General features: G+C 39.0%; 2 protein-coding genes across 6 annotated transcripts in view; both read right to left on the bottom strand.

Moving 5' to 3' along the window:
* Positions 1-3987, bottom strand: part of sema4ga (sema domain, immunoglobulin domain (Ig), transmembrane domain (TM) and short cytoplasmic domain, (semaphorin) 4Ga) — a 56059-nt gene extending 52072 nt beyond the window's left edge. The window contains exon 1 of one of the 3 annotated variants that reach the window (XR_005007410.1): positions 3722-3905. The gene's annotated coding sequence lies outside the window, so the exon portion shown is untranslated. Of the gene's footprint in view, positions 1-3721 lie in introns of all 3 variants that reach the window. The other 2 variants (XM_036573978.1, XM_036573977.1) reach the window with 2 other exon arrangements.
* A 1428-nt stretch (positions 3988-5415) lies between these two features.
* On the bottom strand, positions 5416-23320 carry slf2 (SMC5-SMC6 complex localization factor 2). Of its 3 annotated transcripts, none has more exons than XM_036573974.1 (21): positions 23208-23320; positions 20129-20215; positions 19260-19690; positions 18733-18963; positions 18307-18340; positions 16992-17890; positions 16478-16557; positions 15998-16108; positions 15748-15915; positions 15451-15553; positions 14470-14557; positions 14240-14381; positions 12753-12840; positions 12422-12598; positions 11435-11529; positions 11214-11301; positions 10813-10932; positions 10628-10705; positions 9868-9954; positions 9709-9777; positions 5416-6662 (listed from the first exon to the last, which is right to left on the bottom strand). In XM_036573974.1, the coding sequence occupies exons 2-21, from the start codon at positions 20163-20165 to the stop codon at positions 6150-6152; spliced, it is 3639 nt and encodes a 1212-aa protein (XP_036429867.1). In that variant the 5' UTR covers positions 20166-20215; positions 23208-23320; the 3' UTR covers positions 5416-6149. The 3 variants fall into 3 exon arrangements, with proteins under 3 accessions (XP_036429867.1, XP_036429868.1, XP_036429869.1); XM_036573975.1 differs by having other exon boundaries at positions 16992-17887; XM_036573976.1 differs by lacking the exon at positions 20129-20215.
* Between the last annotated feature and the right edge of the window lie 2559 nt (positions 23321-25879).

Raw genomic sequence — 25879 nt, 5'->3', positions numbered from 1 at the left:
GTGTTCTTGTGAAAGCTCTATCACACAGAGCCTTATCCTGCTTTTATTAATGTCTAAATGAGAATAAGCCACTAAACTGTACGCCTTGACACAAAATCACACTAGCTTTCTTAGTGACCTCCCAGGGCTCTGAAACGCCTTGTCTTTTTTCCAATAAGGGACAGAAAAGGACTCTGATGATCTGTAAATGGAATTAATGGAGACAAAGAGGTCTCATTAGCAGTTCCTTGGCAGAAAAGCATGAATGCAATCTTTCAGTTCCTGTACAGTGCTCTCATAGGCTGAAAGGATTGCTCTCCCAAACACAGATCCTCTTTTTTTGTAAACATTTATTAACCTTTAAGTTTTTAATTTTGTCATTTTTCATGTGATGTACTCATAGTAAATTCCTCTTGTTTGAGAGTAGATGAATTATGAAAAAGCATCATATCTAAATAGCCCTGTAGCTTATGGCTGTTTAACTCTGAAAAAGGATCTCTTCCGACCGGTAGTGAGGTGGCTTGATCAAAGCTTCGAACATTCTGCCCAGAGGTAGCAGTTTTATTACTTATTAATATCGGTAGACTTCAGAAGGCAAGTCTGCACCTATAGCTGTAACATGCACACTTCTTTCTTTTTACTTGGGCTGCTGTGATGCTGTGGTGAGTGGAAGGGGAGATACAGGTGCCATGATAAAACACCCCCGGATCTGCTCGGGATAGACTTGCCACAGAGACACATAATATAATGGTCAGAAGAACCTTAATCCTTCTGTATAGGTCAAATATCCCTAGTCCTTATTTAGAGAACTGAAGCAGAAACCCTCTAGTTTCTATAACCTTCTGAATCTGGTTCCTGTGTGAAGCCAGAACACACACTGAGAACCTGCTGTCTGTTTTTCATGGTTGCTTGAAAAAATAGCTCCATTTTGGTAGATTTCCGTGTAACTAACTATTTTCTCTCTATACGTTTTGTTAAACACATGTTTGAATTAGATTCTCCAACACTGTTAGAAAGATACTGTATTACATGATATGTAGACATGACACCTGTTAACAGCAGATGTGTCTAACATCTAATACTAGTGTTACACACCACTATATTTTGACATATTTGACAATATACATTATAATATTCAGTTTTTCTGAGGTTTGAAAAGGTAAAACTGACCGAAAAAAAAAGACGTGCCACGTTTAAAAATATTACCAAAAAACTATGAGTATAATGATTTTTATTCCAATGTTACAGCCCAGCAAAACAGGACCAATTATGCTCTCTTTATAATGAAACATGCAGTTGGCCAATGTTCTTTAAAACCTATCAATATCCACAATATTCTCAGAAAAGCATACTGCGATGTAATGTGATGTAACGATAGTAATAAATATCTCACTTAAAAAATATCGAATTTAAATAATAATACATTTAGAATATATCTTCATAACTCACCTGCCACAAAACGCCTGCACAAGTGTAGAACAACAGTGATGCTAAGCGTTATCACTTGTGAACATGTCCACTACTGAAGAGACTGCTCAGTTCAATCATCCATCAAAGGAGTTTGGTAATGCTGAGAATCATAACTGGCTCACCACATTGATTTATCAGTCTACTCAGGCTTTAGCAGGAACTTCAGTGTTCGTTAGGAAGCCATTTCTTCTAGAAGAATACTTAATCACACATACTTAATTTCTGTATCCTGAATATGTATTCCAAATACTTGTACTCTGTTACATCCCAACCCAGTATATGACCATTAACAAAACACCCTTTCAATGATGAAGTTACAGTGCTTTAACATGTAGTCTACCTTCTCATCAGTCATCATCTACATCATCTTTATGACTGTAAATTGCCTTAAAATGTTATTAAGGAAAATGGATTGTACTACTTTTGATAAAGAAAACCACTGTTATCCAATCCAAATCTAAATGGATTTTTTTTTTCTGCAGTGAAAGAAACCTAGTATTTTCCCTGTTCTAAAACGTTTGATTCAACTCACCACCTTCTTTATCTACATGACTTCTCTGAGGTAATTTAACCATTCAGCTCCAGCCTTGTTGAACATGGCAGCCTGCTTGGAGGAGAATGTGAAGTGTTCAGTTCTGTAAACTGGCAGGTGCACTGTTTAGCGACTGAGGTGAGAAGATCAGTACACTCTAAAAAAAGATGGTCCTCAAGGGTTCTTTAGTAAAGACAGTGATTCTATATAGAACCATGAACAATCAAAGAACCGACTGCATGCTTAAATTGTGCTTTGCATGGTGAAATGGTTGGTCAGATTGATGGAGTATATGGTTGTATATAGAACCTGTTTGAAAAGGGTTCTACATAGCACCAAATCAAATCCAATCAAATCATGTTTATTGTCACATCACATTTACACAGCTGTGACGGTAAATAAAAATCTCAGGTGCGTAGCCCCCTTGTAGTACTTAAATACAAAAATAAATAAAAAAGTATATAAAGGAATATATACACATTAGACTCTGAACACACACATTCATATACACCACTATTGCACCATTTCCATGTACAGTTTTTTCTAACAGTAATATAGGTTATAAAATAAAAGCTATGATATGCACACTTGTACACATTTCCATATATACGCAACTAGTGAGTCTGAGGTACATAAATGAGATGCAGGGTTCTGCTATTGTTACAAGCTTGATATGCTACATAGAACCATTTACAACACATTCTCCATCCATCTGAAGAACTATTTCACTACGCAAAGAACCATTTAAGCATGCAAATGGTTTTTAAGTGTTCATGGTTCTACACAGAACCACTGGCTTTACTAAAGAACCCTTGAAGAACCATCTTTTTTTAAGGGAATACCATTCTTTCCTCCACATATGAATGCAGCCTGTTACTTTCTTGTGCAGCCTCACTGATCACATTGACACTAATGCTTCTACCTGGTGCTCCCTCAGAAAAATATAGACATATAAAATTATCAAACAGGAACATGTCCAGTATAATTCATGGTCAAGAATCATATGCAGTATAACCAGATTCTCACAGTGAGAAGGTATCCTGACTGCGTTATGAACCCGCCTCCCAAATCACGTCACACATGTATTTATTTATTCATTTTTATTTGTGCAACTTAAGCAAATTTTATGAACAACACTATAAACAAATGAAATCGGGACCGCAGAATTACAGGGTTGTCTCCTGTTATCATGTGAGCACATGGTAAGTGCTACTATTATATACCACTGCTATCATTACAGCCTGGAGTATCTATCATTACGTCTTCGCTTCAGTTGCATTGCAAGGTGCATCAGATCAGGGCACTTTAGTTCACTTCAAGCTCTTCACTTTGTCATGTAGAGGCTTTCCGCACGAGCTTAATGATTAACCACGCTTCTCTTCCAGTATAGAGGTTAAAGCCTGGGTCGATGATTAACGTGCGGATTTGCCAGACTTACCCACATTTTCAGTTCAGCCTACAGTTTATGAGGAAACTTGCATGAGCGCGGTACTGAGTGGATAAGCTACTCCTTACCTTACTAGGTGGTCTATGAAGTGACAGGACCTGTGTACTTAACAGTCGAGACTATCCTGAAAGCCTAACACAGACGTTTAAACCTGTTTGAGCACAACATTGTTCCCAGAACTTGTCTGACTTCTCTGCAGCTCGTGTGGCCCGTGTCAAGAGGACGGGGCTGTTGACTGTACTCTAAAACTGCCCACTACAAACTGTGGAATACATTAAAGCCGGTCAGCCTACCTCGATCTTATCGGCACCGCTTCCAACACCGTTCCGTTCACTTCAGTTCTGAAGCCAAAAAATCCGAAATAAGGCTTGGATACGGGAGAGTGAGCTGTAGTTCTCCATCCAGGACTCTCTCTCTCTCTCTCAGTCTCTATCACCCTCCACTGAGCAGCACCCGCAGGTAGCCGAACTGAACACGCCTTCTTTGCGCAACTGCGAGTTCAGACCGCCTTCAAGCTGCCCGTCAATACTACGAGCTCATTCCCGAAAGTTTCCCTGAAAGTGGAGGGTTGATAAAATCGTCGTGAGTTTCAGATCAAACGCATGTGCTGCGTAATTCAATCACTACAAGCATTAATCAGCGGAATATTTTAGTGTTGAGTAGGTACAGGTTACAGACGGAGCTTTATATAATTGAATCAGCCTTAAACCTGTTATAAAGACGCCTGGACTGGATGTATGTGGCACTGAGTTCTGCGTAAACGAGTAATAATCCCATTATTCATGAATGCAGTCGAATATAAAGTGTGGTGGCATCTCATCCTTACTATCAGCGAGTTTCCTGCCTTTGGCAAATAATATCCTACGTTAGAAAACAGCACCGAATTTGCCACCAGGCAAGACACTGTGATTTTATAAATACATACAAAACATGTATTTGTAAGGTCAAAGACTTATACAGCACTGCGTAACCATAAAAAAAGAAACAGAAACATATCTTATAAGTGTATCTTTACCACCTCCCTTTGGTTAAAAGTGGGCAGTACAAATGCAGCAAGACCAAGACTGATTTATTTAAACATGTACTTAATTCTACGTCTTCAAGCACGTTAAGAGACAAACATTCAAAACACATTTAAAACACAGAGCAAACGAGCTTATTTATTAATACAAAAATTTATTTTATCTTAACTTAGAGATTATTTTTTTTCCAATGAACAGAAAGAACTGTAAACCAACACAAAGTGCTATTACTACCAAAAACAGCACAGCAATGCAGTCTTTTGAAAAGTGCATCTGATCATACCTAGTGCCATATGATCAGCATAGGGATGGTATTATATATAGAACATATTTGATTTGGTCTATTTAAGCAGTCTTCTGTTATACCCCCTGAAAGGAGCATTACACTTAAAATCCACCACTTACTGTGCATTGGTTATGCTAAAGACTTTTATCTTGCGTCCTCCAGGCGAGGTACTATAAACTGAATGCTATTTCGTCCATTTGCAAGGCTGCTGGAAAATGTTCCTCCAAATTCTAAAATAAATGAAAGATTCACACAACTGATTGTGAGTGAAGCACGTCTTGTAGTTTTATAAATGTAAAACTTAAAACTAACAGACCTGACATCTGCAGATATTAGATGTGCCTAACATCTAATACTTGTTTCTATTACTAAATTCTGGTTGAGCCGCTGATTATGCCTGCTTTTATTTGGACATATCTGGAACAATGTAAACACAAAGTATACAGCTATTAACAAAGTGGCCTTTTAATAACTTCATGCAAAAAGTGCTTTAAAATGTACCTTTTTATCAATCCTCTGTCTGTTACATATGATTGTGAATTGATCTAAAACTATTAGGAAGAACTTTGAAGTTGTACTACTTTTGATGAACAGAACCATTGAATGATCTTTTGTTTCTGTTTTTTTTTCCAGGGAAAGAATGTGTGGATCCAAATAACAGACTAAGAATAGGTAAAAATCCTTGGCAGTGCCTCAAGACACTCATCTTTACCATTTTAAAAAAGACAAACAAACATAGGAAAAGATATATTTAAACCTTAGCAAAAATGTTAAAGAAAACTATATAATTATCAAAACTGAAAAACATGAAAATTTAACATACATATCAAACAGCAGCTTAAAGAGTAGAATTCTTGAGCCTGAGAGATGAGTGTGCGTTGCATCGTTGGATAATAAAATAATTTTTGCATTTGGCTGGAACAAAAAACCTACTGAAATCTAGAGGGACTGGGCATCCATTGTGGATGAACAACTGGCCTGCATGAGAAGTGCTGAATGAGGAAGTCGCCTTTAAAGGTTATTAAGGCAGTACAGTGCAGTGCATCAGGCTTGCTTTACAAAAGGTGCTAGGGAACAAGGACCCTTACACACTACAACGTCTATAAATACTTACAACTGCAACACCTTCCACATTACACGGCATCATTAATATGATCCTGCTCATTTATACTTCACGATTCAAAACTACTGTTACTGGAAAATGAGCAAGCGTTCAAGTTGAGCATAAAGTGTCACATGTTCTTGCTGCCCAAACTCCCAGTACTGTTCATCGCATTTGCTGAAATAAGACCAAAAGGCTGTGAAAAAAAGGGACCTCTTAACTATGTAGTGTGTAAGGGACCTTTCATTACCAAGCTGTTCTTTTCATGGATCTATTTGTCAACTATATGACCTGTCCTTTCAGCCCACTACCTACTCTAACAGCTCCTTCTCTAAAAGCCCCAGTTCCTCCAGCTCATCATTTTCTCTCTCCATAAGACCTCCATCTTTCTGTAGAGGCTCTTCATCCTTAAGAAGCTCATCTTCTCTTTTAATAACCTCTTCATCTATGTCACTCTCCATAAACTCTTCAGGACTTCCTCCTTCCAGTGACCCCTCATCTACAGGTGTGTTACGTTTCTCCTCCTCATCTTCATCATCTAGCTTTACCAACTGTTCATCTACTTTTGTGTCACCTAAACCCTCCTGCACTACTCGATTCTTCTCCTCAGTCTCTCCAACACTCTCTTCTAGCTCTTCCTCACTCTTGATTGGCAAGTCATCTTCTGCCTCCACCCATTCTTCATCCTCTGACTGAGCACTGTTGGAATCTCCACTCTGAGGCTCCTCTGTGGCCTCTTGCTTTGGATGCTCAGTGGAAAGGCTCTCTTCATTAATGGGCATTTCATCCTCAGGAAGAGGTTTCCAATAGTCATACAGCTTCCCCTGAGTTAATAAAGAGAGGAAAAAAAAAACAAAAAAGATAATATGAAACAACAATGAAAATGCTAGCTGCAAATGTAACCACTTAAAGATGTGCCAGAAGCAAAGAGGATACTCCTGATGAACCTGCACACAGGTTAAGATCTGACAAAAGCCACATAGTGACATGAAGTACAGCACAGCAAGTAACAAATACTCTGTTCACGTAGATGCAGATTCCAAGAGACAGAAACTTGGATCATTAGAATTAGCCTTCTATCTCACTCCTACTTAGAAACATTACTCTGTAAAAAAAAATGTGTCAGTTAACCTACTTCATGTGGTAACAAGCAGTTGAACTAGTTTTGTTGAACTCAAAAAATGACTTTGGATGAAACAACTGTTCATTCAAAATATTTATTTAGTTTGAATAAAACTGCTATTTTTTGTTACCACACGAAGTGTTTTTTTTTAGGTTGAACCAACAAACCATTTTTTTACAGTGTAGAATCAATGCCAAATTATCAACAAACTCCAGAAGACTCAACTAAAGTGAAACAGAAGTAGCCAAACAAATAGCTGTTCTACCTGACAAACGTCAGTGTTTGAGTCCACATAGTGCCTCAAAGCCTGGTCTGGGCTTATCAGTGAAGAAAGTCAATTACACTGATTTATGAACTGAGGAGAAAAAACTTAAAAAGAAACGTTGGATCAGGGCTTAGTGTGACACCAGACCCATCTAGACTTCTCCACAACAGGCTCACAGACAGTGGGTGCAGTTCTCCCACATATTTAGCTGATCGCTGTTGTCAGAAGAAAACCTCGTATCTCCAAAATGATAACTTTACAGGAAAAGAAAAAAAAAAAAAACACTCTACTTTTAATGTAAGTCAACGAGACCAGACTTTTTTCCCCAAGTCCCAAAAATGAAATTCACACATAATATAAAGGGCAACAGGCCCTTTACATCAAATTATGTCAAAAACCGAAAAACGACAAAAATGGAGATATAAGGTTTTCTTCCGACAGCAGCGTGATGCACAGCAGAAACAAATTATTCAGTGAAATACACTTATGACCTTCTTGTGCCATTGGATTAAAAGGTAGATTACAAAAAAGTCTGAACACCAGGGAAAAGTCCCATAGTGGACTTGAATGTTACTGTGGCTCCACACATCCTTAAGACAGATCAAATTATGTGCACCCACATGGTTGTGAAAAGCAGAACTGTTAGCCACATAACCTTTAAGCGACATTTACACAGGAGGCCTTCTAGGAACTACAGCACCACAGAGACCGAACACCATACCGGTCACACCAATTATCTGCACAGCCAGGAAACAGTTTTCAATCGATGACAGGCTTATATGGCCTGCATCAACAAGGGTCTCACATACAGGGCAGCCTGCACGCATACGGTCCATCAGCTGAAGGTATGTCCCTGCAGCTGTAGCCAAAACTGAAGGGCTGCGTTCAAACAGTTAAATGAAACTTCCTTTTCTGTAGGCTTACCTTGCCTGATCTGTATATGGTCTCACTATATACAATGGCAGAGCTGACTAGCATGTGGATGCCCATGGCTACCATACTAAATTAAATCAAGGCAAGCAGATAGGAAAGAAAGTCTCATTCTACTATTCGGCCACAGCCAAGGTGAATTGGGGTTGCCACACTCGACCTCCCAACTAAGATAGGAAGTGCTTCCTGTGTGGGATCCATACAGCAGTAGAGAAAATAGTAGTGAGAATAAATGGAGCCATTAGTAAAACACAGTGGGTGCAAATGTGAAATCTGTGTAGAATTTCGAGGTAGGACAAAGCAGCTGCTCTGGCCAGCAGAATCTCAGCTCAAACAGGGTCAAGGGTCAGATTTTGTCAGAAAACCATAAATCTGTCGCCTGATCATAATTACATAGTTGTGTGGCAGTACACAGTGGCAAGTGAACAGCATGTAACTCAAAGCTCGATACATCTTTTAGGAGAGCCACTATCTCTCCCTGAAAGGATTTTCATGGCTTTGCTCTCAGTGGGCAAAACACAGCCTGCAAACACCTGGTCAAGACTCTTAGGGGTAGAAGGTAGAATTTCAAACTGATTTTCTCAGTTGGTCAATAACAACGGGTATGTGAAGGGAAAGGTGTTTAATAATGAATGAACCCTGCAAAGATCTAAAATAGCACAAAGCTTGATGGTAGAGGAGTCCTGAATTGTGGGGAATACATGAAAGCATGCTGAAGGTCAGACTTTGATGGCAGCATATGCCTTATCAGTGACTCCTTAACAGTCTTGCCAGGTTCAATTGCAATGGTGTGAGAAGGCAATCCTAGCTTTAGGCATAGTTAGCTCATGCTGGGCAGGGTAAGATCCTGAGGTTTGAGTAGAGTCAATATCAATCTATGCAGCTGACCTGTGCCACTTTGAGAAGAGGAATTAAAATAAGGTGCTGTGTTATTGGCTGCATCACATATGTCACTGCGCAGCTCTGCTGCCAAGATCTCCACCTGTGCGCAGGAGTATGCACTGTGCTTTGCACTGCCCTTGGCCATCAGCAGAAAAGAAACAGAATGCAAAACACTAGCAGCTCAGTATCAGAAGATGATGAGCATAAGAAACAGATGGTTCAAAAGCTTGCGCATTTGAAGTACAAAAGTATTACTGATTCATTCAACAACTTTTAAGAGATTCAGTGTTAAGCAACTACCGAAACAGTTCATTTTTGCTGGAAGAAACTTCACAATAACATCTGGATCTGAGTCAGTTTCTTTTGACAATTTTGTGGCATTTTAGCAGAATCGAGTGGAAAAAGCTTGACCATCTGTCCTATACTCCAGTGAGCACCATCACATTTAGAATCATGCCTGGGCAGCTATACCAATCATGACAATGAGATTAACTTCCTTTTCAAATTAACCTCTATGTTCTCTTACAGGGAAACACGACAATGCAGTGATTCTGTGGCTGCCTGAAAAACAAGGTGCTGTAATATTTACCAAATGCATAAACATAGAGCAAACCAATTATTCATACTCAGGAAAGAAGTCATGAAAGTTGTTCTATAAGTAGACTCGTACCTCCTGGGGCCGTGATCTTTGGAGGAGTACTTGCCATCTGGTGTAAATTCTTGCAACAAAGTCTTTCACCTGATCAAAACAAAAAAGAACTGGTGTTGTTTGATACATTAATATAGAAGAAAGTCTATAGTTTGAGTGAAATTAGTAATGCTACTTTACCTTACTCCTGTACAGCATTTTCTCACTTTCCCTGATGTCACACTTGATGTGTTTTTCCAGTTCAGCAGAGAGCAGCAACAGTTCATTCTAAAGGACAAGCAGAGACATACATAAATATTTAAATGTATATATAAAGTGATCATAAGTGATGATCTGTGCTTGACAGTCATTATTATTCACAGCACAACTACTTTACAGTTCTCACATTCATATTATTTACATTCTGTTGGGTGACAAATCGAACTGAATCAAAACTATATCTTGTTGTATAAAAAGCAAGACAAGTTCAATGGTGGCTGAATGTCTTCCAACGACAACAGCTGACTGTGAGTAAGACTACTGTTCTGTCGCAAGACAAGCTTTCACTGTTCAAGATTCATAATGTCTCAGTGTTCAAATGTACAGAACTGCTACTTCACGGCGGCACACAAAACAGACACAGAACCCTTGTAATACAGGGGGACACATCCCTCCAGGTCTGTCCATAACCTAAGAAATTCTCCAATCCTTCCAATCACCACCCACAAATCATAGAGACATTACCCCTTACATGAATATGTCCCTCACACAATACTGTAGTTCTCACAAACACCCTTTCAGGGTTTTTTGAAAGAGAAAAATGTTAATTAGACTCGTAGGATGACAGCAGTACTGAACACAGAGAGTGGCTGTCTTTTCTGACAAACGGTCTTTCTGCGGCTTCCTTAAAACATACACACAGCTCTAGAAAAGGAATATTTAGCAGATATGTAGCACTTACTCTCTGGTTTGAGGGTAAAAACTCAAAATTGGAGGCTTCGTTTGTCAAAGCCAAAAGACTATAACAGAGGTAATATGCCTAGAAAAAAAAACAGTTACATAAAAATAATGTATACACACACATATAATATTCTTTAACAAACAATAATCAAGATAAAAGTAATCCAGTCTACAAGCTCAGTTTACCTGCTGGTCTGGTGTGAGGGCACAGTCCTCAGTCTCCTGCTGTTCTTTCTGTGTAGCTATGAAGCCCTTTAACAGGGAGGAGGGACGCATTCGAGGTAAGTAACTCCTCAGATCTGACAACTAAGAGCAAGACACACAGAATATTATGTCAAACAATATTACGTCAAGCATACAGATGTATCTTGTCAGCATTAACTTAGAATTAAAGAACCCATTATGGTGTTACTGGCATTATTTAAATGAGCGTTCAAATAAGGGCTGATGTCCATAAATAAAATCAAAGTGTTCTCTTTGCACAGATTCATTTTCAGTTGGCCACTGATAGGATCAAGTCATAAAGATCTATTTCCACTCAATATAAAACAGAATACAACAACTGAGCTTAAATTTGTTTCTCTCACCTGAAATTCCACACATGAGGGTTTATAAGTGCATCTGTGATTTAACAGTTTTGAGATGATCGATACGCTCAGATGCCTCCTCAATTGCCTTTACAGTGACACACAAGACAACAAAGTTTAGTGCCCTCTGACAAAATAAAATGAAGAGAAAACAAACATTCAAAATAAATCAAACATTCTCCCTTTATAACTGTAATAATAACAGAAGGTATTTCACTCACTTTCCCCGGACACTATAAGGCAGGAGCTGCACTAGCCGTCTAAGGTTATGGTGGTCCTCAGTCAGGTCAATGATGGCCTGACAAACCTGAGGCAACTGCCAGCACAGAACAGAACAACACAGTGAGTGAAAACACAATGTTGTATATTTCTCAGTCTGTACAAAACTTGAATGAAGCTTTGCATGTGAACAGGGCTAACACTAAAATTTCTTATAGACAACTGTGCCATGCACCCCTTCCCCAGGCCCCGATGACAGCCGCAAGAGGCACGAAGGCGGGACACGAGTCTTGAAGCCTCGCCTCTTATTCCTCTCGGTTCAGGTTCGTACGCTGCCCTTCATGAGAGCCACCTGATGCTGATTTGCCGTTGACAGCATGAGCACCTTCTTAAAAGAGCGAAGAGGGAACATAGAGAGAGAAGAGGGACGAGTAGTAGCAGAAGCAGAAAAGCTTGGTTTTGAGAAAAGGAACGAAAGTCTACCTTTGAAGCCACTGAAAAGTGGTCAACTTTCGTTGTGAGTGTTTTTGTTTTGTTTGGTGCGGAAATAAAGAGAAAATGTCTGCTGCAACCCTTTCTCCTGCCTCTAGCATCGTTCTTAAGCCTGGAGTAGCACAGAGCATGCAACTTTTTGCATTCAAAATTTTGAAAGACTTTGGTCAAAACACATTTTTTGTTGATTTTCTAAGTGAAAATAAGTTAACACAAACTCCACAGGGAAACTGTGCCATAACTTTTGCACTGACCACATCTATGTTGTTTTTTTCCCCAAATATGTTAAATTTAGCAAAACAGTAACTGTGTATTAAAATATGTAGAACTGCGCTCTCTGTAGTGGATGTGTACACATTTTCATATAGAAAATCAACAAAACATAATTTGACTAGATACACCCAAACTTCTGCCCTGGTTAACATTGGGACACTGATTGGGGTTTCATTAAACCGACTGGGTGCATGTGTCACTCAGAGTGTGCGTTGGGGTCTCACCTGGATTTCCCATTGTGTCATGTTCTGAAGGATGTGTTGTAGCAGGCAGCTGAGGTCTCCTGTCGGCAGCAGCTGTAAAGAGGTCTCCAGACTGACTCTACACATCAGTGTCAACAGTAACAGCAGCTCCTCATCAGTGTATGCCCTTGGACACAAGGCAGCACATAGTGCTAGGTACTGCACCCCACACCAATACATGCAAAGAAAGTAAACAACAACAACAAAAAAAAAAAAACACAAAACATGGGCACCAGCACATTTTATAAAGTTATATTCAGCAATATAAAAACAGATATTGTATTGTCTCTTTGCTGAAATACAAACAGATTACCTTAACAATGTTCTCAAAATTGTATTCTGGAAATGTGTCTCGTTCCTTCTCAGTTCTTGCTCTGTCAGGCTGGATTTCCAAACTCTCTCTGGGCAAGGCAAGGCAAGTTTATTTATATAACACCTTTTATACACTGCTGTCATTCAAAGTGCTTTACAAATGAGAAAATACACAGTCAGAAAATACAGAGTGTTTAAAAAAAAAGTACACAAGAATAGAAATTAAAAACATGACTAAAACAATAGATTTAAAAGGGAAAATCATTACATTAAAAATCAAGTTAGATATTAAATTAGGATCGTTAAAAAAATCAAATAAAAAAAATTATAAAAATAACAGAGGAAAAGGGTCTAGAAATGCTAACAGTGTTTGACAGTGCTCTTCTAATGCTCTCTGTCAACTGGTTCCATTTAAGAGCAGCACAGTAGCTAAACACTGCTTCTCCATGTTTAGTCTTCACTTTCAGCAGGACTAACTGACTAGTACCTAATGATCTGCTCAACTCATAATGCTGCACCATATGAAATAAACATGCTGGTCCTGCACCACTGAGTGATTTGCAGACCAGTAATAGTGCCTTGAAGTCTATTCTGTAACAGACTGGAAGTCAGTCTAAGGATTTAAGAATGGGGTGATGTGTTCCCTTCTTTTACTCCTAGTGATACTCTGGCAGCCACATTTTGAATCTGAAGCTGTTTGATTGTCTTTTTTGGGAGTCCAGTTAGGAGACCATTATAGTAATCAATCCTGCTAGAAATAAAGGCATGGATGAGTTTCTCCAGGTCTGCTTTAGTCAGACAATCTCTGATCTTGTTGATGTTCTTAAGGTGATAAAAAGCTGATTTAGTAACTGCTCTGACAACTGCTAAAAATAAGATCAGCGTCCATTAGTACACCAAGGTTACGTACTAGTTCTTTAGATTTTAGGGCTCTTGAATCCAGATTGGCAGCTAGTCTGTGCCTTTCGTTGCTATTCCCAAATGAAATAATCTCTGTTTTATCTTTGTTTAACTGCAAAAAGTTTTCTCTCATCCAGTTAGTAATGTGCTCAAGGCACTCACAAAGTGAGTCAATGGGACCATAGTTGTTTGGTGAGAGGGCCAAGTAGATCTGAGTATCATCTGCATAGCTGTGATAAGGTATCCCATAGTCTTGTAGTATTTGGCCTAGAGGCAGCATGTATAAACTGAATAAGAGTGGCCCAGGTATTGAACCTTGGGGACACCACAGGTCACTGGCACTCTCTTTCCACAAAGTGGTCCCTTCCTTGCAGGTATGAACTAAACCATTTAACCTCTAGCAAGACACATTAAAGCAATTTATACCTAAATTTAAACACTATTTCCAGCACATTTATTTTGAGACCAGGGCTGATCTAGAATTTGTTCTTGTTAAGGTCATAGTAAATATGACAGAAATCTGAATCTAGATTAGCCCTCTTACTTGATAAGTTTTATCAATATGGGCCAGCTGAAGTTAGTACTTACAGCAGATCTCCCTCTGTAAAAGGGGGTTGCAGAGCCTCCAGAGGAAACAGATTGACAAATGACACACCCATGTTGAGGAAGACTAGGGCAACGTCCTGTATACTGGGCACCCACACCTCAAACTTCTTACTGCTGTTCTCCACTAGAACATATAAGCAGCAGCAGCAGCTTTAAAGTGTGTTCTATAGTAACACAGCACAGAGCATTGAGTTAAAGGAATCACAGCATACCTATGTGCTGAGCAGCAGACAAGGCAATAGTAGTCATGGCCTGCAGAATCTGTGCACAGGTGCTGGGGTTTGGGTGGACTGACATCATCTGCCATGTAATTCAACAAATTGGTAGTTATCAGCATCATCTAAAATAAACAATATAAGATTCAACTCAAAGTAACTACTAATACAAGTCAGAAGAGTATGAGGTGAGAGATTTCCAATGTTTATGAAACCTGAATTGCTATAATGGCGATATCTAAAAATTACTGATACTGTCTTGATGAGATTAACAATAATGTTACCAGGTTTTTTTTTAGCATAACTGAAAATCTTTAACAAAACACACATATTTAATAACATCCCCAGTCAAATTATATCTACGTGAAAATAACACCCGTATCCTCTACAGAGAGCAACATTGTTACATTGCAATAAAACATAAAATAATTTTTGGCCACATTTTTCTTTTTTTTTTTTACCAATACATTAAAATACAAACATAAACAGTAATTATGGATTAAAATCGACAGATGTGCATTCTCTGTAAAGGATGTGTTCTTATTTTCATTTAGAAAATCAACAAGACCTAGAATTGACCGAGGGCACCCAAACATTTGCAGACAACTGTAATAATAAATTATTAAATCATTTTTTTAAAAAACTACTTCACCTCATATTTTGAAAAGCATGCTTCACACTGCTACCTGAGCAGCAAATGAGCGCCAAAGCCGTGTACGTGTTTTACATATGTAGACTCAAGGCTGTGTAACAATCCATTCTTTTAACATAACTTTTGATATGATTTAGCAGACACTTTAAAATTAAATTAGACCTCTCTAGTGCTCTATCTGTTGTCTTTCCTAACATGACAGTTATCGCTTATGAAGCACTGTCATCAGGTTACTTCTCAGTCATCGTAATATCTGACTGCATTGCCCAGGCCTCAGCTGCTATGTGCATTTCTTATATTGTGATGAGCATCAGAGAGGTGCTTACCTGGAAGAGCCAGCGTGTGACTTGAGGCTGGCAGCTGGAGGTGGAGTAGGCTCTCCTAAACAAGCCTGCACTTAGCAGCAGTAGGACATGCTCTGTCGGTGCTCTGCACAAAAGACAAACAGTCATTCAGACCAATCATTTCCCAGTCATGTACATTCCTGGCAATCTCTGCATAAGTGCAGAGGGGAAAAAAGCATTCAATTTACATAAATGTTTGTCCTAATACAGGACACAAACAACACAACATGTGCCTCATGTGTAAGCCTGGACTAAATGATGAAATGATGACTGTCTTACTGCAGGAGGGTCTGTTGGGCTCTGTTGTTTGGGGTCACACTGATCTTCCTTAGGTCCAGACTCTGGTGATCGAAAAGTCGGCCAAAATTGGCCAGTGTGAACACTTCCTCCCCGGGGTGGATGTCTTTAATGGCACACGAGGTGACTGAGAACTTCTGTAAGAATTCCCTACAACAAAGTAACCAAGAGTATGCATAACTGCTGATATCTCTTCAGCACACCAATGTGCAAATGACAACAAAAAATATACCTCTGCTCATGTGAAAGTGCTGCTTCTGCATTTTCATTCTCTTCATCTTCCTCCAGTTTCAACAGGTCTTCTTTGCAAGCCTGAAGCAACTGCATTTCAAGCTCTTTTGACCTAGAAATTAAATCATTTCATCAGTTACAATAACTGGGGCAGAAGGTTATGTTTTTTGTACAACGCTGCCACTACTAATAGTAATAACAATAATAATTTCATGTTGAAAAGCTACATCATGTCACATGTTGACATTCCATACATTAAATACTGGAATTAACTAAATTGGCTTATTTAATGTTGAGCAGGTGGTTAGATTAATGAGCTACAACACCTCTCCACACCAGCCTGGGACTCTAGAAAAACAATCAGGCTGCAATTCTACATGCTTCCAAAGATTAAAATGTAAAATGCTATAAACTGTCCCATACTGTCAAAAATATTGTGCAAGGTTTAGTGCAGTCACATAATACACAATGTCTGACTTACTTTTGATTCTGCTCTTTCTCCTTCAGCATCTGCTCCAGTGTGTTCTTGTAACTTTTAACTTTACTTTTCAAATCCTGAGGCTACCAGAAAAGAAATACATTACATAGATGTAGATCAAAATATTCTTATGTGTTGGATAAAATTTAAATGGTGCCTTGTGAAAAGTCATCAAGAAGTCTTGTGCTACTCCTTTAAGTGGAATAGCTATAGTTACTATTAACCTTCTGGTATATTGTAAATTCAGAAATTTCAAAATTTGACCTGCCTTGAACATAATCAGTAATAGTGCATGTGTTAGGTGTTAAGAATGTTTTACTCAAAAAAACTAGTTTAGGCATAATCCTGTAAAATATATACCATCATTTGGATGTAACTTTGTCAAACCATATTTGTATGCCTGTAAAACTATCAAACATTTAAATACTCAATTGTTTAAAGCATTTTTATTATGTTAAAACAAGTTTATTATGCCTTTTCTAGTGTTCACCACAACATAAAGCAAACAGAAACTTACAGTAGCTTTAGGGGCTGGTGTGCTGGGCTCAGAGAACGCTCCTTTCTCTGGGGTGGTGGGCACACGTGCACTACGCTCCAGGATTTCCTGCAAGGACAGCAGCTGCTCCTCATCGCTGCTACTGCTGCTGTTAAGACTCAGAGCACAGCTCTCCAGTCCCAACTCCCCATCATAGCCCAACTCCAAATCTAGAGGATCCTTCCAAACTACGCCTCTTTTCTTCTCTCCATCCTGCTTTGCAGGTGTGGAGGGCAGGCTAGCTCTGGGGCTAGAATCTGGGTCCTGTTTTGGGGTCTTTATTTCACCCTTCTTTGATCCCATGGGGCCAATAGAGGTAGGTGCTTTAAGTTCTGACTGGTGGGGAGGAGAGCTGATCTTAATTTCATTTATAAGACCTGGCAAGGAACTTGTGTGTGAGGAGGCAGCTGAACTTCTTTCATCCCTGCACTTTTGGGTAAGCTTGCAGGAAAGTAATGGGGAAGTGTCAGCAGTGAGCGAACTAACCACTTGGCATTTGCTTTCATTAGATTTTTTTTTCTCGTCCTTCAGACGACCTATTCCGGATACATTAGAGGGCTGAGTTACCAGCTGGGGTTTGCAATTCTCCGACCTTGGTTCTCTGCTTGGCTCTTTGAAGAGCTGTCTGGCTAAACTGCTGGACAAAGAGCTAGAAGTCTTTTTTCTGTCTTCTAATATTAGCGAGCCCTTCTCACTACTTGTCTTGAGGATGGCACATTTGACGTACTTTGGTGGTGAGCTGATACTCTGAGCTCCAGTTGAAGAACTGATGTTTGCAGAAGACGGGGTGAGGCAACTGTCCTCCTGACGCAATCTCTTGCCCTCCCTCTTTCCATCTGTACTGCTTTCTCTTTGTCTCTTCAGGGATAACCTACCACCTGCTGGCAAAAAGAGGAATGCAGAAAGCGATTAAAATATTTTTGTTAAAAAAAGCTTTAATGCGCAAGATGATTTTAGCAATATTTATGTGCCTTACTGACCAATTAAGGCTCAGCAAAGCTAAGCCCAGACTAACAGAGACATCATGTATCATGTAACATCTGTAACATAACGTTGTGTAGCAGACATTATATAACTGAGATGCATTATGAAATTATGTTATCACATTACTAAAAAAAGCCTCTTCAAACTAAACACTGATCAAAGAAATGCGTCTTCTCAGTAGTTCTCAGTACTTTTAAAAACAAAATGCAGACTGGGGAAAAACAACAAAACAGACAAGTATATGAAAATGCCATATCTGACAGTCAAACTGTAAGGTTTTAACGTTTGCTATAGAATGTGACTAGCATCATACCTGGTGTGGTTGTCTGGCTGGGTGTGCTTTCTTCCTATGAAGGCCATTGGAGGGGGAGAAGACAAACATCTTCACAAACATCACCACGTTTCTTTTTTAGTAAATCAATGGTGGTTAACAGACGTGTCAAATGTAATGAAACAAAGAAGTTGAAAAATAGGTTTTCAGAATTTTATAGCTGCCTAAATTAGTGTAAAATCAGTATAGCAAGAACATCCACTGCTCATTTTAGTGTTTTCCATTTTCAAATAAGCTTCAACCAGCTCATCATCCACCTTTCATGTTCTTTACAGTGCATCAGAGCAGGCTGCTCATAGGCTGAACATTAAGGGGAAAAATTATTTACAACTGAATATGAGTACGGACCAGTTAATGTTTACTTTTCACACTTTTTGACACAATCTCGTGCCTGCTAAGTTCTCTCACCGGGCACGATGAAACAGGGCTGTGTAAAGAAGAACTGCGATCCCCATTCAGCAGCTTGTCCTCCTTTTCAGCAGAGTGCTGGACCCGCTGTTCCACACTGCTGCCAGGGTTCCTACCTTCCCTCTGAGAGGTCGATGAAGCATGGCTCTCAGAAAAAGGCCTGGAAACAGGCAGGGGAGACACAGGACTCTGCTGCGGGGGGCTCCCTGAGTGCAACATAACCTTTTCAACCTAAATATCAGAGAATAATCAGATATGGGTATCAATAAAAATAAGTAAGAGAGAACTAAAATAAATACTAAGAAATATTTTGCCATACATGCACATAATAGAAGAAGAAAAATTAAACAATATTGTACAGACAGATATTGTGTGTGGTTTTGACTGAGTAATACTACACAAAGCACAGTATACAACAACTGGCCATTTACTATAGAAAAGCAGTAAATGTCAGTAAAAGTCTAGTACAATGAGAAAATTAAATCTGAGGAATGTCTCTCTCTGTATACAGACATCTGAGCAATTACCTTGAGGTTCTCGTTCAACTGCTTACACAAAGCCAAGGCAAATTCCCTCTCTTTGTTGTAAGAATTTGTCCTTTGGAACAGAACACCTTTTTTAGCAGCAGACTGGAGTGACCCATCTTTACTGGAGTGAATGTTGTTATTGTTGTTAATTTGCAGTTTTCTCATGAGCACATTGTTATTGGAGAGTCCGTCCTGACCTCCTCCAGAGCTTTTTTTGGAACCTGAAGATGAGGCTACAGCAGACGTACTTGTGTGCTCCAGCTCAGGACTTTTGAGAGGCAGCATGCGTTTTGGCAGTGGGTTTAAGACTCCCAGAGTGTTTACATTCTTGTTGTCAGGCTCCTGAGATGGGCGGCGTGTCACCAGGCGAATTGTGCTCGTCTCATCAGCACTGGAACGCCGAGGAACACCAAGTGGAATGATGTCTTTCACTGGAATAGAAAAAAAAGATGCGGTGTTAAGTTTGCTCTGTAGCTTATGCCCATGCATAATGAATTAACTGAATAAATTACTGTATGCCCGTCAAGCATGCAAAAAAACAAGAAACAACCCATTCTGAAAGACAGTAAAGCCAGAATGTTCTGATTTTCATTCATTTGCTGAACCTTGAGGAGTTGTGCCCAAGCACCAAACATGCAGGCCCTTGCAATACAAACCCTTTAGGTCAGCAGGAGTGATCTGATGCAGAGAAAGTGACAGTACCCACAGTCAGTTCCCAGTAATCAGCAAAGCTAATATTTGATAAAGCAAGACAGATGTAGGCCACTAGATATAATAGACTTCATTAGGTTTTGTGTGAGTTAGGTAGCAAACCAATCAATTAAGCACTCAATTAAGTATCTGTAACTTGTCTGAAATGCATCCCTCACCCATAGAGGTGATGTGCTGCTTGAGGTTACTTTTCATTTTAACTGAAGAAAGCAAGACACTGTGTCCTTAGAGGTCTCCTAGGTCATCTGCATAGAATAAGAGGCATTTTAGTATATAGCTGGGTATATATAAAAATATTAGGAATAAGGTATCTTTGGAACACGTATTAGAGAATGGCATGAGAGAACAAATTCACTACTGCACTGAACACACAGTTCTAGTCCTATGTTGCACATTTATTTTCATACACTATCCTGTCAAAAATACTTCTAGTCCTGTTTGCCAGTTGATCTCTCTATATTTTTTTACCCCTTAAGAAAATCGTGAATGAGGAAGAGGTGGGACTATAGCCAAAATCACAACAGGCTAAAGTATCAATTTTATTTTTTTTTTCTTTAAAAACAAAACTGTGGTTATTTACCATTGCTTCCCTGAAGTAACAATCAGGCAAGAGAAGAGCTGATGTTACTATAATATGAAGAGTAATTGCAAACCTCAGTTTCAAAAAATTATTTGAAATGCACATAAAACAGAAAGCCGTGATCTTTAATACGCTTTTAACTTTATTAAAATGAAACAAAAAATTTTAATTTAAAAATGTAAGAACAATGGGGCTCATTCACCAACATCTTCCAAAGTTTTTTTCTTAAATTTGTTTTTGAGAAAAGTCCTAATAAAAGTCTATGTCAGATTGGTAACATATTCTTAAACCACAGAATTGTTTGCACCTTTGTTCTCTTGAGTGTGTGAAAATTCCGTTCTTACCTAAAAACAAATCGCAAGGAAGAAAACATTGGCGAATGTCAGAATCTTGAACTCTTGAAAACTGTGCAAGTGGGTTTTAAGAAGAAATTTCTTCTTAAGAAAGGCCCAAAGTTTCTCAAAGAGCACTCACAAGGAGTTTCGACATTTTAAATTCTGTGGTGCATAATGTCACCAAAAGACTCTGAGAATCCAAATAAATCACTGTGTGTAAAGAGCAAGGCCAAAAACCACAAACGAATGACCTTCGACTCCTCAGACAGCACTGCATAAAAACAGGCATAATTATGTGATGAATACCACCACACTGGCTCAGGAAAACTTAACACTGTTCATCGCTGTGCTTAACTGATGCACAGTGGAAATCTGTATTGTGGTCTGATGAGTCAATGTTTCAGACTGTTTATGGAAATAATGGAAGTTGCGTTCTCCGGGCCAAAGAAGAAAAGGATCATCCAGATTGTTCCCAGTGTGGGTTCAAAAGGCAGGGTCTGTCATTTTATGGGGAGATATTAGTGCCCATGTCATGGGTAACATGCACAGCTGTGATGGCACCACTATCCCTAATAGACAAATACACATTTTGGGGCAACATATGCTGCTTTCTATACAATGTCTTTTTTTCAGGAACATCCATGCTTATTTCAACATGACAACGCCAAGCCACATTCTGTACATTACAGCAGCATGGCTGCATAATCTGTCTTCAGTTCCCAATTGATAATCAAGTGCTGTTAAAAGGAAAGTTGATGTAACACAGCAGTAAACACACTCCTTTCACAACGTTTTTGGAAGGCACTGCAGGCATCAAATTTTAAATGATCATATTTACAAAAAAATCAAATATTGTTTTTTGTACTGTTTTCAATTTACTACATATTTACTAAAATATTTACTTCAGCTTCTTGTATTTCTTTAGCATTAAACATACTGTCCAATTTTTTTGGATTTGGGGTTTGTATGAAACATTATAGATGCCCATTAAGGATCCACTTCCTTTAAAATAGACTGGGTCCAAATAAAAGCTATGACAGCTATGTTACCAGTTAAATTAATCAAAAACACTGAATGGAAGGACACAGGCTGAAAAACTATTTTAAAGTTTGACACAACAGACACATGGACTTGTGAAGGACAACATGAAATATTTTGTTTGCCTTTCAAGACGGAAAGAAAAGTGCCCGGCATACTAGTTTGAAATAAGCAATGCCAAGCAGCACGTTTTTTTTTCTCTTTTGAGCTCAGCAGCGTTCCTGAAACGTTCCTCTGTTAAATACTCATCCAGGTAGTGGAGGGGTAGCAGATGATAGAGGATCATTGACACAGAAAGCGGATGGAGGCTGGCACAAATTGTACAGATCAACAAAAGACTAGTTAGCTAAGTGACAGTTCAAAACAGGGAACCGCACTGTTCAGAAGATAGCTCTAACAGATCATATAAAGTGTGGCTAAGAGCAGAGAAAGTATCCTGATCAAACCTCGTGTTTTAAAACAGTGTTCGGCGAACGTGAAGAGTTAAGAGTTTGCATAAATGTGTGTTTATATCTGTTTATTACTCTGTTATTCTACTGAACATATTGTCTAGCATAACGTTACATTATGCTAAGAAAGTCACTATTAACATCCTCGGACCACTAACAGGTACTGCAAAGTGTAAAAGTTCACACTGTTCTGTCATTCTGTCTTTATTTGACTAATGAGTTAAAATATTTACATAGCTAGCTAACGTATATCGTAAGCGTACTGCTATGATGGGAAACGACAGAACTGGAGCTAACCCTGTAACTTATACTGAATTGCCACCGGTCCTATCTGGGTAAGTTAACCTAAGTTTATCTGCAACACCTCTAAAGTACCAATAAGTAAAGCAATAATTTTTTATTCAAAAACAGTCGGTATCCACCTGGAAGCTGAATTAGTAATGTTAGACTTGTAGTTAGGTATAAATACCAACGGTGCGAGGTGTGGCTAAACAACTGCAGTAGCCAATTTACCGGGTTAGCTAGCTTAAGCAGTCCGGCGTTGTGTAACATTAGTTATCCGGCTAACTTCTGTGAGAAAGGAAAAATGTAGCGGCTATAATAGTAAACAGTTACTGCAACTAATGACACGTTGTTTTTAAACTAAACAACATATCGCATCGCTAAGTAGCTAGTTAGCAAGTTTAGCTAATGCTACGTACGTTGTGGCTAATGTTAGCCGTTCGTGTTAGCTAGCCTGCTAGTTACAATAACTTTAGTTACTTAAACTAACGTCAAAGAAGATCGTCGCTTAGCGATATTTCCTGGTGTTTTAGGAACAAAGCATTCCCCATACCTGCACTGCATTCTCACACAAGTCAGCGGGCAGTCTCTTTGCAAATGTGTATGTAAACATCCGTGTTTAACAGTTCTTGTTCTCACTCGTAGGAAGCCGCCATTCGTGGCTGGGCGGAGTCAGCGAGAGGTTTTATTATTTTTTCAGTACTGAAACTTAGCGCACATCCATGTTGCCAGATTTGCGGTTTTCACTACAAACAGTGCTGTTTCGAAAGCTTGCGGGTCGAAAATAAACAGGCCGTGGAGTTTTTATGACTAAACAAAAATGGTCGAGAAAAAACATTTTTAAGCTGATAGATGGAATTTTCAATGTCCATATAAACTTAATATGTCGTTGGGCTATCCACAGTCATATACATACGTTTCGACACCTCTAGTCAAATTACATTTTGTCGCTGTTTCTAAGTGAAAATATGTACACACCCTCTACAGGGAACACACTGCACGTTTCTGCACATTTTAATGAACAATTTCGGTTTATTTGATACATTTAACATAAAGGGAAAAATAAAACAGAAAATGAGCAGCTTTATGTTTCATTTTTTCCCAATATGTTCAACTTGGCAAGTAAATAAAGATTAGAAGACGTGGTAACTTATTTTCACTTAGAAAATAATCAAAAACATGCGATTTGACAAGGAGTAACTTGCATCCCCCTGAAATCTGCATCCCCCTGAAATCCCCTGCATCCCCCTGAAATCTGAATCTGCATCATTGTGTAAAATGAGTGCTCACTTGCTTAAAAATGCTGCTGTGAACTGGCAAAAAAGAAACTGAAAAGGAGTCACTGCATGAATACATCAAATCAGAAAAGTCGGAACACATCTCGGGATATGTCATTACTTGAGGTCTCCAGTTCTGTGGATTCCCTCTAGTTCAGGGCTGCCCTCAGTGTGGCCTGCAGCCCAAAATTGGCCTGTGATGACGTTTCTTTTGGCCTGCCAGAAATTTATCCTAACCTCATCCCCTCAACGAACAAGAGAACTAACATATTTTTATACTACAAACAACTCATTATAATCTTATTTTCCTTTTAATATTGTATTTTTAAGTAGTTTAGTTACAACATATAGTGTACACTCTTAAAAAAGATGCTTCTTGTCTTTTTGGCCCTTGGCCCACACAAACATCGCACTTTGGCCACCTAGTCAAAAATGTTTGGGCACTTCTGCTCTAGTCAAATTAAAGGGGGATTCCAACATTTCTGCATAATTGAACAGTTATGATGTAAAAAACGCGTGGTTTGATGTGAAATGCTCTTCTAGAGAAACAGACTGAGTCAGAGTTGTTCACTTTGTCAGTGATGAGAACCAGGCATCTGAAACTTTTAATGCCTCATCATCACAGAAAGTCATTACACAAAATACTTATGAATACAGCGCCTGATGATTTACAATAGTTTTCCTGAAGTTTTAGGCCAAAAATGTAATTTTTAAAATCAATTAATTGTGGAGAAATGCATGAAGGGTATTATAAGGCAAAATAGTACCCAAAGAAAAAGTATTTTTTTCAGATCTCAGGCTTCTAGTGGAGGATACATGGAAGCCCTGTACAGATTTTAGAGTGACATTACTACAAACACACAAAAAGAGGACGGACAGCATGGAGAAGAATGCACAACTGTAAATGGACTTTCCTTGTGTAGCAACTGTAAGGGGCTACTGGGCGTATTAGGGGCATGCTCTCAAGCAAACACTATAATAGGCTTAGTTTTTTGGTTGATATCAATTTTGATTGTGTCAGAATGGATCAGCCGTACCATCTCCCATTACTGATTGTTTGCCCCATTACTCTTGTGTCTGCCCTCCCCTCAACTCCACATTCTTCTGGGGTGGAAAAGGAACAGTGGAGGACAAGAGCAACAGCAAAAGATTCAGGACATCCAGCTGTTTTATTCCTGAATGTGGTGTACATTTCAGCTGGCTTGAAAAACCTTAACACACTCCAAATAAATCCAAATAACCTGGTTCTTAACTTATGTTACATCCCTCTTCCTCTACTATCAAACAAATCAAGCCCTGTTCTTATCTTCAATGGTATTTAACAGTTTCATATATCCCACTCCCCTGTTCTGAATAAAGTCCAGTTCAGTCCTGTATCTTCCAGCACATGTCAGCCAAATGTCCTCCCTTCTCTTCAGTCTTGTAAATCAGTCGTGTGTTGCCTGTAATGATCTTTGAACATGAATGCTATAGTATTACTCAAAGTCAAATCTCAAAATTCCTGCCATTTCTGGAATTCTGTTAATCACAGTTGTCTCTAAAGTTTGTAATTAAGTTTCTTTGCTGTATCCATATGATGGACCTTACATGTTCAGTTAGTGGTTAACAAAAAGCAATGTTCCTGATGTGGAACTGATAATATTGCCAAATGAAACTGGAAAAAGTTTGTGAATGAACTTTAAGCTGCCTTGACAAATGTATCCTAGGTGGTTGCGACTTTGTTACTAGTCCATAGTTATATTATACCAGGTGTTTGCTAAGGTATAGCTAGCCCTTGCTGTGTTGTCCCAGATGGTTACTAAGGTGTTGCTATGCCATTGCTATGGCATCCCAGGTGGTTGCTAAGGTGTTACTAGGGCATATGGTATCTTAGGTGGTTGCTTAGGTGTTGTTAGGCCATTACTATGGTATACCGGGTGGTTGCTAATATGTATGTATGTATGTATAC

The sequence above is a fragment of the Colossoma macropomum genome, unplaced genomic scaffold (assembly GCF_904425465.1).
Source record: "Colossoma macropomum unplaced genomic scaffold, Colossoma_macropomum, whole genome shotgun sequence".
Taxonomy (NCBI): Eukaryota; Metazoa; Chordata; class Actinopteri; order Characiformes; family Serrasalmidae; genus Colossoma; species Colossoma macropomum.
The sequence above is the reverse complement of the archived record's forward strand: the minus strand, read 5'-3'. Positions and strand labels throughout refer to the sequence as shown.

Bases quoted from the DNA above. Each gene is read 5' to 3' on its own strand.
- slf2 (XM_036573974.1), bottom strand. From the start codon at position 20,165: ATGAAAAGTAACCTCAAGCAGCACATCACCTCTATGG. The intron at 15,916-15,997 runs GTATATTTTTTG...ACTTTGTTGTAG, and splicing joins GCACTTTCACATGAGCAGAG to GGAATTCTTACAGAAGTTCT. The intron at 10,706-10,812 runs GTAAACTGAGCT...TTTTTTTTCTAG, and splicing joins CCCTCACACCAGACCAGCAG to GCATATTACCTCTGTTATAG.